Here is a 15,923-nt window from a genome sequence, read left to right on the forward strand (position 1 = left end):
TACAAATATTTTTCCGATGTGTTTTGGATATTCCTTCTCTAATAAAAAGAGATACCATTTTGTTTTCGGTTGTACAAGAAAGAAGATCAAGCATTTTTCTTTTTTAAATTTAATAAGCCACATTAAAGAAGGAACGTTGCAATGCTACACGCTACATTAACGACGTCTCCAGAGTAACTGAATGACGGTTCATATAGAAATCGCAGGTAAGCGTCTCATACAACAACGCCCCCTATAGTTCGTTGCGATCGCGAATATAGATTAGCCATATGATACTCACTACGTGCTCTTGCGCGCCGAATTCTATCAATTAAAAATGAAAACTGTTGCCAACGCGAGAAAAGAAATATCATCGGTTTTATTGATACATACGTATTAGCGTTTTATATGATATAGATAGAATTTTTATTGCAAAAAAAACAAACATTTTGTTTGATTTTGCTCACCAGCCTTCAAACTTGGTGATATGAATTTTAGTGGCTACGTTTTTATTGTCTTAAATGATGTCTACCTAAGAACAGAATTTAATTTGTAAGGCAAAAATTCATGAAAGATGGATGATTTCAAATTCTTTATTTTTTTCCTCCTCTAGATTATAATACAGAGCAAGACGGCAGTGGGCGTATCATTTAAAGTGAATGGTCAAATGTATGATGTATTTGCCAAAAAAGAAGTCATAGTATCTGCAGGATCTACAAAAACCCCACAATTGCTGATGCTTTCAGGAATCGGTCCCCAAAAGGATCTCCAAAGACTTGGAGTTAGTTACTTACTTTATAGATATATTTAATTTAATGTTCTGTAATTTTTTTCTTTTTGTTTTCTTCATGTTGAATTTTTCCCTCACTAGGCGTCGTGTTTCTCAAAAACCTTGATTTGGTTCGATGGGTCTGTAACGCCACATGTCCCATAATAGCTGTTATGTAGGAAATAAAAATGCGCAAATTAAGATAAAGTAATAGTAAACAATAACAGTGCAAAAAAGAACGGAACATCCTGAATGATTTTTGATTTAATGATCGGATTTACTCAATATTAATGGTTCAAGGGCTATGGTGAAGGCTATGCTCTAAAATACAAAATTATACAGAATAAAGCATTTTTTCTCAATAAACATAAGATTTTCTTGAAGATTTCAAATTTCTGACCTCCAAATATTATTGTAGCACAATCTGAGAAATATGGTCCTAATAATTTGGTCAAAAATTCGTTTTCTCAAATATAATTTCGGGTACAAACGCTTTTTAATAATTATTTTTTATTACTTTATTTATTAGTAACTGAGGATATTTGAAATTGTAAGACAAAAATTTCCACTGTATGTAAAATGAAATGTTTTAGAGTAATATGTAGAATGGAGCTAAAAATTTGAAAAGCGTCTGAGTTATCGTATTTTAATAAAGACGTATCTTAAAAAAGACGTATTTTAAAAAATTTGATTTCTCATATTCAAGCTAAATATTTTATTGGAGTACACTTTGATCGAGATGAAACAGTAAGTGATAACCATTGCTGAAACCTAGAACATAACACACAAATTGAAGCTATGTATTTACGTAATTTTGTAATTAGAAGTTATGTAATTGTTTGAAACTGTTTTAAAATTGCTCAGATTTGAAAGAGAGGGATAAAATGAAATTAGCAGAACTCAATATTATGTTTTTAAATGCACTTTGGTAAATATTACTTTTAAATTTTTAAGTAACATCGTTACAACTAATTTAACACTTTGTCAACCAACCTTATTCAACGCTTAAAAAATAATTCAAAAAAAGTAAAAATAAATAAAGAACAAAGAAAGAAAGTTGACCGAAAAAATTTTGTCTTATGAAATTAAAATGTGTCACCAATAATTGTTCCCTAATACCATATTATAGCTCCATTCTTTAAACCATTCGAAAGATAATGATTATCAATTAAACCAATATTGTGAATAAGTATGATAATGATTCGTCCAATTTTGATGGCACTTTCATAATTTTTTTTTTGATTTCGATACCTAAACCTAAATATTTATGATATTGACTCCTAATATTTGACATTTTCGCATAGTAGTTGTTTCGAGTTGAAATATTTAAGTGATATTCAGAGCTGCAAATCTAGATAATAACCTGCAAATTGAAGTTGTTTATTTATGTAATTTTGCAAATGGAAATTATATAGTTGTCTGACACTGCTTTATAATTATTCAGATTTTTTTTATAAAAGGGATCTGTATAAAACTTTCCAAGATTGCATTTCCAAGATTTTTATAAAGTTAAATTTCAGCACTTATATATATTTTAATAAACATTTCAGAATATTTTTTAAACTACGCTGACACTAATGAAGAAAATATAAAAATTAGCGCAATTTCAATTTGTAGTCTATGAATGGAATGAGGTATTGATGCAGCTACTGATATACTACAGAGCTATCGATTTAGGTTTACACTGAAAAAAAAATGTAGAGTATCTTAACACAAAAAGTGGTTTCTTATTTTATACCAAATGTGATATCCTATCCCTATCTTAAAAGTTGTGTGTACTATGTTTAGTGTAATGTCCCCATTTTTATTGTTAAGTGACTCTAAAATTCATGTTAACAACAAGATATGTTACACATTGAAATTAAAATACTTCACATTATATTTCAAAGTAAGAAGAGGATTTATAGATAGTGAGCAAATTAAAAAAACTGATCGCCCTAAATAATTTTTGGTCTAATGATCTAATGATCTTCATGTTCTAGGACTCATTCTTACTGGTTTAAGGGGGTGACTTCAAATATGCTAATTAATCAGAGTAGACGATGTTTTAAGTAACGAAATCAAACACAAAAACTTACTTTCTCTGAACAAACATACCTTTTTTTCGGCGGATTCAGATTTATGAACCTCAAACTATAACAACCTGGGAAATATTGTCCCCGTAGTTTGTTCAGGAGAGCGATCCAAAGTTTGTACCCTTTTATGTTAATTTTAATTTTTGCGCATTTCGTCATATCTCGAGAACTTTTTAAGGGAATAAAAAAATGTTTGCACACACTAATAAAATTTGATATTAATTCATTATATATTTAATATTTTAAATTAATATAATTGATAGATTTTCGTAAATTATCTTACAATAATATAATTATAATTATTAAATGACTAATATAAATGCCTTTAATAACAGACGGCAACAAGCACAAGATGACAATAAATATACATTTTCTAGCACAGATAGTAGACAATTTACTGTTGCCATCGGTTGGTTTCTAAATGCAAGCTGAAATTGATGTTTTCGTAGGCGAAAAAAGCGTATGAGATTGGTATAAACCTTTTTTGATTGATGTTTAGATTTAATACACCATTTATATGGATATTAAAAATCATAAGTATATGGATGGTCTATTAGGTGTTACCTTGAAATTGAATATCCTTTCTCACAATTTTCGGAGTTTTTAACACTGAATTCGGAGGATAACTACATCACAGTTTTCACAATGTACTTGCGCCTCTTGACTTTTCACAATGTACTTGCCGAAGCTGGCGGCCGAAATAGTCCAGACTTTTGATGTTATCTGAAAATCGATGGACACGAAAACAATAACAACAATGTACTTGCAAAGGATTCAATACTTTGGAAGAACTAATGTGCTTATATTGTATACCATTTTGATAAAAATTCTAAAAACATAATTTAAGGATAGTGATTACTAAATCTCTTTAGTAAATATACTAATGAAGAGTAATAATGATAAAAATAATAAATTAAATTTATTTTTAGATTCCTGTCATTGCTAATTTACCAGTCGGTCTCAATCTTCAAGAGCATTGCTCAACATACAATAGTTTTGAAGTGTATTCAAACAATATGTATCCAAGACCGGAGGAAGCTATCGAAACTTTCATTGGAAACAGAAGTGGTGAGGTGTAAAAATTCTATAAAACTCTAATAAGTATATATATTGTCATTGAAACCTTTGACCTGCCCATGGAGTCTAGAGCTTTAAGATCCATGGACCCGCCCTATAAACGGGTTGTGGTTGTGTGAATGGCAGAAGTCAAATTCCTGGCCATAGATGGCGCCTCTGAAAAACAGGAACAATCGCACCCCCACTGCCTAAACTTGGCAGTTGAACAGAAATGAATAGTAAAAAGGGAACATTTCAGATAAGCCCCTGCAAATTTATCGATATTCTTAGTTCTAATTAAGTTTATTATTTCGCGCAAGCAACATAATAGTCTATATTTTACTTTTAATGATGCTTAATAATTAACGCATACCAAGATGTTTTTTTATCAACGGAGATCGGCCATAAATACGTTGATCATTATATAAATCAAAATTTTTTGTTTTGACCCTGGTATATTAATACAAATTTTAATAATAGCAATTATTAAAAATAATTACAATTATTAACTATAAAAATTTTTAATAATAATTTTCAAATTTTTTTTTAATGCATTAATTATTAATGATGCTTAATTAGCACAGATAAAGATGTTTTTCATCTACGGAGATCGGCCATGAATACGTTGATCATTGTATGAATCTAAATTTTTTGTTTTGACCCTGGTATATTAATACAAATTTTAATAATAGCAATTATTGAAAATAATTACAATTATTAATTATAAAAATTTTCAATAATGATTTTCAACAATTTTTATAATGCATTAGTTATTAATGATGCATAACTAGCACAGGTAAAGATGTTTTTTATCTACGGGGATCAAATACCTTGATCAATGTATAAATCTAAATTTTTTGTTTTGACCCTGGTATGCTAATACAATTTTTAACAACTTTATTGAGAGGCTTTTATCTTTCTTACCTAAATTTTTTACAAAATTTCTAAATATTTTACCAATTAATAACAATTTCCAAACATGAAAGTTTTAATTGTGTGTATAGGGAAATTCTACGAATTGTATTTTTTAAATCTAGTTCGATTTAAATTTCATTTTTATAACCATCAATTTTGCAATAAATGTAAGGATTTTTATTTTATTTCACATTTTCTTAAGCATCCAAACTCAATAATTTTTCTTAAAAATCATATCGATTTATAAAAATCATCGATTTATAACTCTCTGTTATTGTTAAAAATCTATCTGGGGTAAAAAGACGCTTTAGGGTAACTCCAGAGGTTGATTTCAGCGACGCTGATTTAAGTTTAATTATTAACTTTCAAGCAATCGGTTGTCTTTTTAAGTAAAGTTATGAATTGCATATTTTTTGTTTTAGTACATGTATATTTCGGAGAAAAGTTTATAAGTTTAAAATAATTAAATATAGTTTACATTGCAAAAAATTTTTACAACAATAAAATATTTTTTATTTGGCAGATGCTTTTAATTAAAAAGTTGCAGAATAAAGAAAAAAAAAACTAATCACCAAGGACGGTTACTTTTTTAAATAAGTAAATGTTAAAAATAATTAGGAATTCTTTTGCATACATTTGTTAAATATTTAATTTAGTTCTTAAAATCAATCTAATAACCCGAGAAAGGCTTTAACTGAATTATTACTTAATATTTATTTCAGGTTATTTGGCGTCACCAGAGGGTGTGATAGCGTTGGCGTTTTTAAAGGATTCATATATCAGACCGAAAATAGATTTTCCAAACTATCAGCTCTACTTTTTTCTGGGTGGTGCACTAGATGTAGAAAGAACTTTTAATATCCAAAAATATGTGAGTAGTTTTTCTGTTTATATATCTAAAGAAAACTTCTCTCTTACGAAGAAACGAGTCTTAGCTAAAATTTTCTCCAGAGCTTTTTCCTTATCTATTAACATAGATCTATTTACACTGTTAGAAATTTCTCGGAAAAATGGTTAAACGACAATTTATTTAAATGTTATTTACAATATTCGAACAAAATCGTCAAATAATCATGAATAAAATGGTATTCAAACTGTAAACGATGAGAAACACTGTTCCTTAACTGCTTTCGCCATATACGGTTAAATGACCAGAATTGTATCGCACTAACTAGATCCACCGAATGATACCATTTAGTTCATTGAAGACAGGTGCATATTGAAGACGAGAGGGCCAATCTGTCAATCTCATGGCCGACAGAACTAGGGTTTGAGTTTCAGCGTAGACATTACAATATTTTCTCCATTATCTAGAAAACATGAAAAATTTCCAGTGTCCTGCCCTTCGAAAATTGCGACTCTTGGCTGTTAGAATACGGTGCTCTCATTTATACATATTTGGCAGCACCTTGGCAAACAAACTATAAATCAGCTATCATTGATAGCCAAGAGCAGCACCATAAAGCTACTGAACTATCTCTAATGTCCAGTTAAATTTCTTTTTTACAGTTTTGAAACAATACTAGTTGTAAATGGTTACAAAACCGTATAGTTTTGTATTCACGGTTTTTTAACTATATTGGTTGCAAAGGCTTTCAAAATCCTTAAAGTAGAAATTGTTTTTTACTGTAAACTTTACGTTTAATTGGATGGACAGACTGTTGCCAGTTACACTACCATAATTTTAGAATGAAGATTAAATTCTAACAGCGTAGCATTGAAAAAAAAGTAAGCAGTTACTTTTATTATGGAATAGAAATAGTCTTATTCGCTCTTTATGAAATTGAATGAAAAGTAATTAGTTAACTCTTTCATTTAATGTGGGATTAGAATTAATTAAATATGAATACAAATTTATGAAATAAAATAAATTTAAAAGTTAGGAAACATGCAATGCCTATAATGGTATGACAAAACTATAGAAAAAATAAAACATATTTTAAGTTTGTTAAAAAATTCTTAAAAATTTTTATAGTAATTTTTAACAAAAAATTTCATATTTATCTCAATTCAAAATGTTTTCTCCATTTTACACAAAGTTAATAATTTAAATAAATGTTACTTAAATAGCATTCACGTGTAACTCGAATTTTTTTAAAGCATATTAAAAACATTTCGATAAACATATATAAACAATTACATAAATTTCATCGCCTGAAAAAGAAGCATTTAATTCTCATTTCGTAAAATTTTTGAAAATTGTTTCAGCTAGTATTTGAATATTTTGCTCGCCTGTAAGTTTTAATAAGTGTAGCTGGTTTCAAATATATACTTCGTTTTAGACATCACTAAACGAAGTTAACCAAAAAGGAAGGTTTTTTAAGACTCTAATTTTTATTGCCATAATACCAACGGTATTTAATTTTTACCCTGGTCAAATGGCGCTGACCTAAGCTGGTTTTTACTATCATATATTTTCTCACCATTCTCATGAGAGAACTTTCAACGAAAACAAATTTGACTTGCAGCTTATTGCGATCTAATGCTGGTTGATCAGTTAGTCATCGAGATCGAACTCAGAACCTTCAGGTCGGTAACGACAACGTTCTAACTGACTGAACTACTTAAACACCTGCTTTATTTTACATCATGAAGTACGTTGCTGAGGTGTGACCTACAATTTATGTTTCTTTTTTCTTTGGACAACATTAATGTTTTAAAAGCTCATAGATAAATGTTAAATTAATGAATAAACTGAATACGTGCATACAAATTTCTTCAAAAATTTCTTGGCAGGCATATGACCAAATATTTGCTCCGTATGAAAACAAGACATTTCTTACTTGCTTCTCTTCGGTTCTTCAGCCAAAAAGTAGAGGATATGTGAAGTTATTGTCTTCCAATCCTGAAGATCCTCCTCTTATTAATCCTAATTACTTCGCACATCCACAGGACTTGAAAGATATGGTTGAAGGTAATGAAATTATAATTAGTGATGTTAATAAAAAGGTGTAATAAATTTCAAAACTATTTGTTTCAATGCTTTTTTCATTTTTCTATTGTGAATATGAGTTATTCAAAATTACTGTTCATCTTTCATTCAATTGATTAATTTGACTTCTGTTGGCAATTTCATTTATCGCGAAGATAGAGCGAAAATTGAATAAATCCAAGAATTCCCACAAAAAAGCTTAAACACGTGGCACATTTTTATACGTTATTTGAAGTGATGAAAACTTGCAGGGTCTCGTACGTCAAGTTTTGAAGGGAGGGAAGAAAAGAGGGGGAAATAAAGGTAGAGACTTTCTGCTTATTAACGCATACCGGCTATTTTTTCATAAGTAGTTTTTACGCCAAATTAAACAAGACTGATTTCGATAAGATTGAAAATTAATTTAGATGTTATAACGATTATACAAAATATCAAAAAGCAAAATTTTATACTCACCTGGCATAACTCTCAAGCATTATTCCTATTCATCTTTTATTTAAATCAATTAGCACGAGCCAATGATTCAAAAGTTGTAAGAGTTTTTATGGATAAAAAAAAGTGCTATTATTGTCATTTACTTCCATAAAATTTTCGCATTTCTATCAAAGATGAATGTATTGTTTTTATGTAACATTTTACATTGTTTGAAATGAAACCAAACACGGACTAATAGTTTAGAAGCTATGCAACTTGTATCTAAGTAAGTTTCTGAAATTGCTAAAGAAAGAAAAAGTGAGTCAATAAGACAAATATTTCTTGGTTTTATTGTATAAAGAGTGTAATTTTTGAACTGTACTACGTTATATGAAAAAAAAACTCTTCTAATTTCGAATATATTTATCTATTCCCTCGAGAGATTTGGTCTTATTTAATTCAACATAAAAAGTCTCATCAGAAAATATATTGTTCATAAATATGCGTGATATATACAGATAGAGCATAATAAATATGCATATATATATATATATCCAGATGGCTTTTAGATAGCAATTTAAGAACTGTACATAACTGAATGTCAAAAGTAGTACTATTTTTACATAAAAATCCTTACAACTTTTAAACTGTCATCCTGTATGTTTATTGTGTACAGGATGTGCATTCGATTCAGCGTAAACAAATACGTAGAAAACAATACCTCAACTGATTAGATAGATTGCAATATGAGTTGCATAAATCGGTACTCGTACAAAAATAATGCATAACGCCTTCACAATTTAAAAATTTCTTGTCTGGTTTTCAAATTGGAACGGGAAAAATGGGAAACAATTAATTTATCATAGTTTACCGGAAGTTTTTCTGAAAAAATATTAAAAAGAACAAGAAATAAAAATATTTTAATTATCACTTAACGAATGGAAATCATTTTACGTTAGATAATATTAATGCAAGTTAAAATTATATAGTAATGAATTTACAGGTAATTATTAAGCTCAATAACCTCTTTTACTTCGAATAGGAATGAAGACTTGTCACAGAATTGCGATGACAAAGCCGTTGCAAAATGTTGGTGCAAGACCATTTCAAACTGTGTATCCTGGCTGCGAGAAATATTTAGGCAATACAGATAGCTATTTTGCATGCCAAGCAGGATCTATTGTCACCACTATGAGTCATACAGTTGGTACAGCGAAAATGGGTGCAATAGATGATCCATCTACCGTGGTTGATCCAGAATTAAAGTAAACGTTTATTTTTATACTTATTTAATCTTGTTTATTCTCTGTAAAATATCCATGATTTTGAGCTATAGAATATCATGACTTGCGTCGACATGGTTTTGAAGGATTATTTCTGATGGATATATTATACCAATATGATTGATGATTTCAAAAATCAATAAAAGAAAAAGGGAAGCAGGTAGGAAATATACGGTTTGCTACATTCTGCTTAAAGGAACCAGATAATTCCTTATCTGGACTTTAAATAAGTTGAAAAGTTTGTCAATAGATGGCGATGCTGAGTAGGAAAAACTACGAAACCTTTTTCTTTCATTACATGTGAAAACATTCAACTGAAACCTTTATACGGACGGCTGTTAATTTTGACCTCTCATACGCTTTAGGAAATAGATACTCAAATTTCAGGAAACTTTTTTCGTTTTTGACGAAACCGTCTCCTGGTATATACTCTTAGCGAAAATTTCGTCAGAGTGACAAAATAATTATCATCTATTCTTCGAGAAACAAATTTCGTCAAAATTAATTAAATATTTTGGTACTCTATTTTGTTACCCCTCCTCCACCAAAGAAAAAAAACACAGTGTCTAATTTTTCTAATAATCACTTCATCGTGGGTATAATATAGGTGGATTAATTTCACTAAATAGCACGACGAGCACAGATAAAGTAAATACATACTCGAAGCAGGATTCGAATCCGGTATTGTCCTCTTACAAGGCTAACATCTTGACCACCACAGAGACCGCTTGATTTGTTTTGTCATTTGTTTTGTTTTTTGAGTTTGGTTCATAATTAAAATGTTACTGTGGTAGCCACTAAAACAAATCCTGCAAGGATTGGATATTCAACGTTGGTAATACTATATACAGGGTGTTTATATAAGTTTCTTTTCAGAAATGAAATTAAAAAGAAGAAACATATGCTTGTTAAGAGTCACATATTAAAATTTAATTGTGATGAGAAAGTAAAAAAGAAAAATCGAGAAACGGCAAATTAAATTTTAGGAAGACGAGATTAAAATTGTTCAAATCAGTTTTGCTATCGACTGAAACCTAAATCTGTTTAAAATTATTTTCACCTTTTTTCAACTCTTAATGTTTGTTAATGTTTATGATACAAACTTCTTCAGTGATGATAATAGTGATGATGATCTCCAGTGATGATGACAATGATTTGCATAGTTTTAATATTGCATTTGTTTTTATTTAAAAGTCTAATTTTTTATTCCTAGTTTTTTTTTAACTTTATTTTTACAAGGTTTCAATTAAAAGTTTAATTAAGTGATTATGGATCACCCAACTGATAAGAAAACATATTTGTTGCTCACCTTATTTGTGATACCAGTAAAGCTCAGTGGATATAGTGGTCACTTTTTATGAGTGGTCATTTCATTCTTCAAATCCTATCTGCAATTATAGAATTCGTATATTCCTTTCACATTAGGGTTCCTCTATTTAATTTTAGTTCTAGAGTCATGACACTTGGGTGCTTTCAAGTGACTTCACGAGTAGATCAGTTAATCAGGCTTGACGTATATGCTTGACATAGCTTCCTGGCATCCAATTAAATCTGATCCAACAGTTGACACATCGTGATACTAAACCCAAGTCTTAACGTAAGCATGCCATGCACAACCACGTGATTCGACACAACAATGTGATTAGTTGCTAGAACCCGATTGCACCAAAATTGTCTTAAATTACGGGTTGCAAAAGAAAATGGTAGTTGAATGAATTATATCACATTTAACGAAGTTTTTCTTTCGAATCTTATTATTCCCTCCGTATTAAAATCTTTTCGCTTGCAGCTTGATTTTTGCTATTGTTTTAATACCCATTTTTTAGTTGGATGTAATGTTTAAAATAAATATATATTAATGACAGAGATATCCAAGTCAGAGGATGAAATAGATCAGTGTTCATCTATCATACAATCAATATTTCTGTTTGCACTATTCCTAGTGAATGGTTCGCATTCCTATCCTTGTAAACTGACTGTAACTGATTGATCATTGGTGGATTTCAAGTGGCCAGGTAAGTGAAGTGACGTTAGGTTAGACATCTATATGAAACTAAGTCAATTTCTTGAAATTGAGGGAGAGTATATTTTATTTTGAACACTAAATTACTGACAAATTAAAAACTATAGGTATTTGTTATTATTTTTACGAACATATTTACTATCAGTTAAATAAATATTTTTAATCTTTATTATAAGGACTCTTTCTATTAAACTAAAATGAATTCGCTTACGCGTCGATGGGATCTTGCAGTTACTGTCCGTCTACCTTGAGCTCTTAAAACTGTATTAAAGCTTCTTGCCTTATGTCAATGCAAGTTTCAATTATTTCGCGACCGTTGCACTTAAAACTACACTACATCTACTTGCTCTATGGCAATTCAAGTCTAAATCATTCTGCTACCGCTGCCAGCAGCATTTTTCGCGATGAACATATTAAAGAAAATTTATTGTCAATCGAAATTCCGATCGCTTTTCCTCCAGCTACAAAATAGCTAATTTCTGTTTTCGTCCAGCTAATTTCAACTGAAGGTTTGCGTCTGCAGAACACACGTTTCAATCTTTTCCTGATGCCCGCAATCAGAATTTATTCTTGTATTTTCGAGAAAGTTAATTGAGTTAAACAATGCAGAAAAAGAGATATTTCTAGCAATTAATAAAGACATTTTATGAAGCTATTAGTAAATGTATTTCCTTAATATTCAAAATTTAATACATACAGGAAAATTAAGTTTTATGTCCTATTGTTGCCTTAAATGTCGCAGCAATAAAATTTTTAAAGTAAAATTTTGTCATTCATTTGTCAATCAATCATTTTGTTATTGCTCTAAAAAAAATAAAAAAAATAATGCTTTTAAAAAATATAATGTTTTTAATGCTACATTTCTCATAAGGAATTGATAAGATATTTCATACTTCTTTTTTTTACTTATAGCATTGTAACATTGATTCACTTATGGTTTTAATTATGGTTTTATTGTATCGATAACAACTGTTTATTTCCGTTTCAGAGTTAAAGGTATAAAACATCTACGTGTTGTGGATGCATCAATAATGCCAATCGTTCCATCAGGAAATACAAACATTCCAACTATCATGGTTGCAGAAAAAGCTTCTGACATCATCAAAAGCACACTAAGATGTTAGTCAACTAAGACTCGTCGCCTTATTAAAGCACCACGGCTCTAACCAAAAGACCTTTTAAATGAAATGTCTACAAATTGTACTTGAATTGTATGTAAGAGCAAAATAAAATATAGACGCATCTAAATAATTCAGCAACTTATCCTTGTAATGTTTTAATTTTTTAGTTTAATTACTAACTAGCCGTTTGACGACGATTTGTCCTCACGAACTCATTACTTCGAGTTATTGCATGATTCCGCAGTTTAACGCAGCATTGTTGAAACTGTTGTCTCTGTTGATTATATTGTTGCCTCTACACATTACATTGTTTATTGATTATATCAATTCCGCAGTTTAACGCAGCATTGTTGAAACTGTTGTCTCTATTGATTATATTGTTGTATCTACACATTGCATTGTTGTCTTTATTGATTATATCAAAATTTGTTTAGTAAAATTTGGAGATTTTGCTACCAGCTAATGACTAGAAGTATTGTTTTTAACAGTGGACACATCAAATAAAGTAGTCTTAACTGAAGAAAAAAGACTGAAGCACTTTAGCCTTAACTGTAGAATAGAAACTGAAACACTTTTAAAGTGTCAAAAAAAAAACAACTTTTAATATTAATTTTGTAGGGTATTTCTTTTAAGGCGTTTCTCAAGTACAGTAAACATTACAAGGTTCATTTATAAATTGGAGGAAAGTTTCAAGAAACAAGCTTGAAATAAAATAATTTTCTGAATATTATAAAAATTAATTATAATTCCATATTTCTTAAAAAAATCATTAATAAATTCCCATGGGTGTATTTTTAACAAGAGTAGTGGCCACCACATAGCGACTGGCAGACAATGTTTTAATTGCCGTTTGTCATTTTTAGTCGCCCCAAGGCAGGTGGAGACCGTTTATTTTTCCCTACGTTAAGATGCTTTGTTAAGTTTGTTTTAAAAATTTTTATGTGCTTCAGAAACTAGTTGGTAAACACCTTCGATCTCCATCTGGGAAGATTCATATTTTCCGGCTGTCTGGCAGCATTGTTTCTGAATACTTATGGTTCTACTTCATAGACACGTCGTTTTTCGGTTATCATTGATACCTGAAATATTCAGGTACTTTGGCTTCAAGGATGACTGGCTTTACGAAAGAACCGTTTCTAAAATTCAAACAATTCGGCTATCATTTCCATTAAGAGTTAAAAACATTTTGAAAAATTCGATGTTTATTTTTTAATTTCATACACATATCGATGCACTTATCGAATATGCAAATCCAGTAATAGACAGTTATCTCTTAATCTGAGAAAGGAATAAATTTTAACAACGTATTCAGTATAATTTTTTTTCATAATTTGCAATTTAATGCTCCAAAATAAATTTAACATATGATTTCAGAACCTTTCTTCCAGCATGATTGGGAAGTCTCACTTCGGGTATTTTCTTTGTCAAAATAAATAATCTTTGTCAAATAAGTCAATCTAATGTTCTGTTTGTCACTGTAAACTATCTTTACATTTACTTAATAACTGAGAGCTCACATTTCTAATAATGAAAAAAAAAATGCTTATTTTTTCAACAATTAATAAGTTTACCATTTTAATTTGTTTTTAAACTATTTTATTCCTTTCAAACAAAAAATAAGCTATAAACTAAAACATTAAAAAAATATGTATTTCGTAGTGAGTACTGCTTTCGAAACTAATGAGATGAATTAAGTAAAAAAAAACTTATATTAGAATATGTGCTTGAGCTAGCCTAGAAGTTCTTTCTATCTATTATGAAAATGATTAATTAGTGATTTCTATAGGTAGATAAAAAAATAGTTTTTTTTTTTCAAACTCAAGTTTTATTACACTTAATTAATTTTCAGTTTTTTTTGTTGTTGCTCTCTTTACTTATAATTTCCATTGCCTTCTCATTTTCCATTTTCAAATACTTTTTAACATTTTTTATGATTAGATGCGCTAATAAGCTTCATTAGGTTCGAAAAATAGCTGATATTGTTTTTATGCATTAATATCTTCTTGTAACATTTCTTTAAATTGTATCTAATTGTATCTAATTTTGTGATAAAAGGGAAAGCTTTTCATGGCCTCGATAAATAAAAGAGCAGTTTTACGCTGAATATGCGTCCTTAATTTTGAAATGCATATTATGTAGGTCATAAGAGTATAATTTAAATATTAAGTGTTTTATTTTCACTTTTCTTTTATTGTTCTATTATTAACCTAGAAGTATGATATCTTAAAAATTCAATTCACTTGTTCATTTTCAAAGAAAAACTTTTATTTTGTGCAAAAATTAGCCTTGTTTTATGGTTATCAGAAATAAGTTATAGTTTTGTTTTTTCGTTTGTTCCGTGATATTTAATCTATGGTATAATATTTCAAAAAAAAATATTTAATTCTCATTTGATTCAGTATTAAAAAATACCTGTAAATAATGCCTAACTTGTCTAAGCAGCAATATCAGAGGCGTACAAATAACAAGTACAAATTTGTACTAAACCACAAATTTGTACTTTTTTGTGCATAAACCGCATATAACTTCTATTAGTTCGATCGCCTCGAGATTAGTTTCTTTCAGTTCAGCGTGAAAAAAAAAACACACATGAAACACATATTAAAATATGCCACATTTTATTTTCCCCTTCATTTTCCTTCAAATAGGAGGAAAATTACCCAGGAGAAAAGGTATATCATGAGTATTAGTTTTTCCGTTGAAAATGCCTAATTTCACTGGACTAAAAGATGGGAACAATAAAATTTGCAGCATCTCAGGCTGAATTCGATTAATATTTATGCTATATGCTCTAAATATTCATAACTTATGCATACACGATTTTTTTTAAATTTAAATAAAATTAACACAACAATAACTTCTTTTCATTGAATTTTAGAGCATCAAATTATTTTAAACAATAAATTTCTTGGAAAAACTATTACGTTGTATAAGTTATATGATTTCGACAATCCTATATTCCGAGCATGAGCAATTGGCGTTAAATATTTAAGAAAAACATAAGTATTGGAATACTAAAATATTTTAAGCATAAATAAATAAGTTTAAAATGCTTACTTTAATTGATTCTAATTATGAGAAAATAACGTGTATTAAAAAGCTGCTTTTTTGGATTTATATCAAAACGCTAAATCGTTTTTCTAAAAATTTTTCACATGTAGTTAAAATAGTACCCATATAGCATGTGTACGCACGTAATGCATCTGTTTTTCACTGCGTAAAATTATGACAGAATTAAAAAGAAAAAAAAAGAAGAAAAAAAAATTCTTAAGACATTTTAGAGATAATCGGCAATAATTTATGATTGTTCCAATCATTATATAGAATTATGAATTTACTTGAATGAGCCTAAATTC

At 29.2% G+C, this 15,923-nt stretch overlaps 1 protein-coding gene across 1 annotated transcript in view; it reads left to right on the forward strand.

Moving 5' to 3' along the window:
- Positions 1 to 12,705, forward strand: part of LOC107441017 (glucose dehydrogenase [FAD, quinone]) — a 30,045-nt gene extending 17,340 nt beyond the window's left edge. Inside the window, exons 7-12 of the mRNA XM_043039169.2 lie at positions 593 to 760; positions 3,753 to 3,891; positions 5,517 to 5,665; positions 7,531 to 7,708; positions 9,183 to 9,405; positions 12,435 to 12,705. Coding sequence (XP_042895103.1) covers positions 593 to 760; positions 3,753 to 3,891; positions 5,517 to 5,665; positions 7,531 to 7,708; positions 9,183 to 9,405; positions 12,435 to 12,570 — 993 coding nt within the window. The 3' untranslated portion in view covers positions 12,571 to 12,705. The remainder of the gene's footprint in view (positions 1 to 592; positions 761 to 3,752; positions 3,892 to 5,516; positions 5,666 to 7,530; positions 7,709 to 9,182; positions 9,406 to 12,434) is intronic.
- The last annotated feature ends 3,218 nt before the right edge of the window (positions 12,706 to 15,923 follow it).

The sequence above is a fragment of the Parasteatoda tepidariorum genome, chromosome 4, assembly GCF_043381705.1.
Source record: "Parasteatoda tepidariorum isolate YZ-2023 chromosome 4, CAS_Ptep_4.0, whole genome shotgun sequence".
NCBI classification, from domain to species: Eukaryota; Metazoa; Arthropoda; class Arachnida; order Araneae; family Theridiidae; genus Parasteatoda; species Parasteatoda tepidariorum.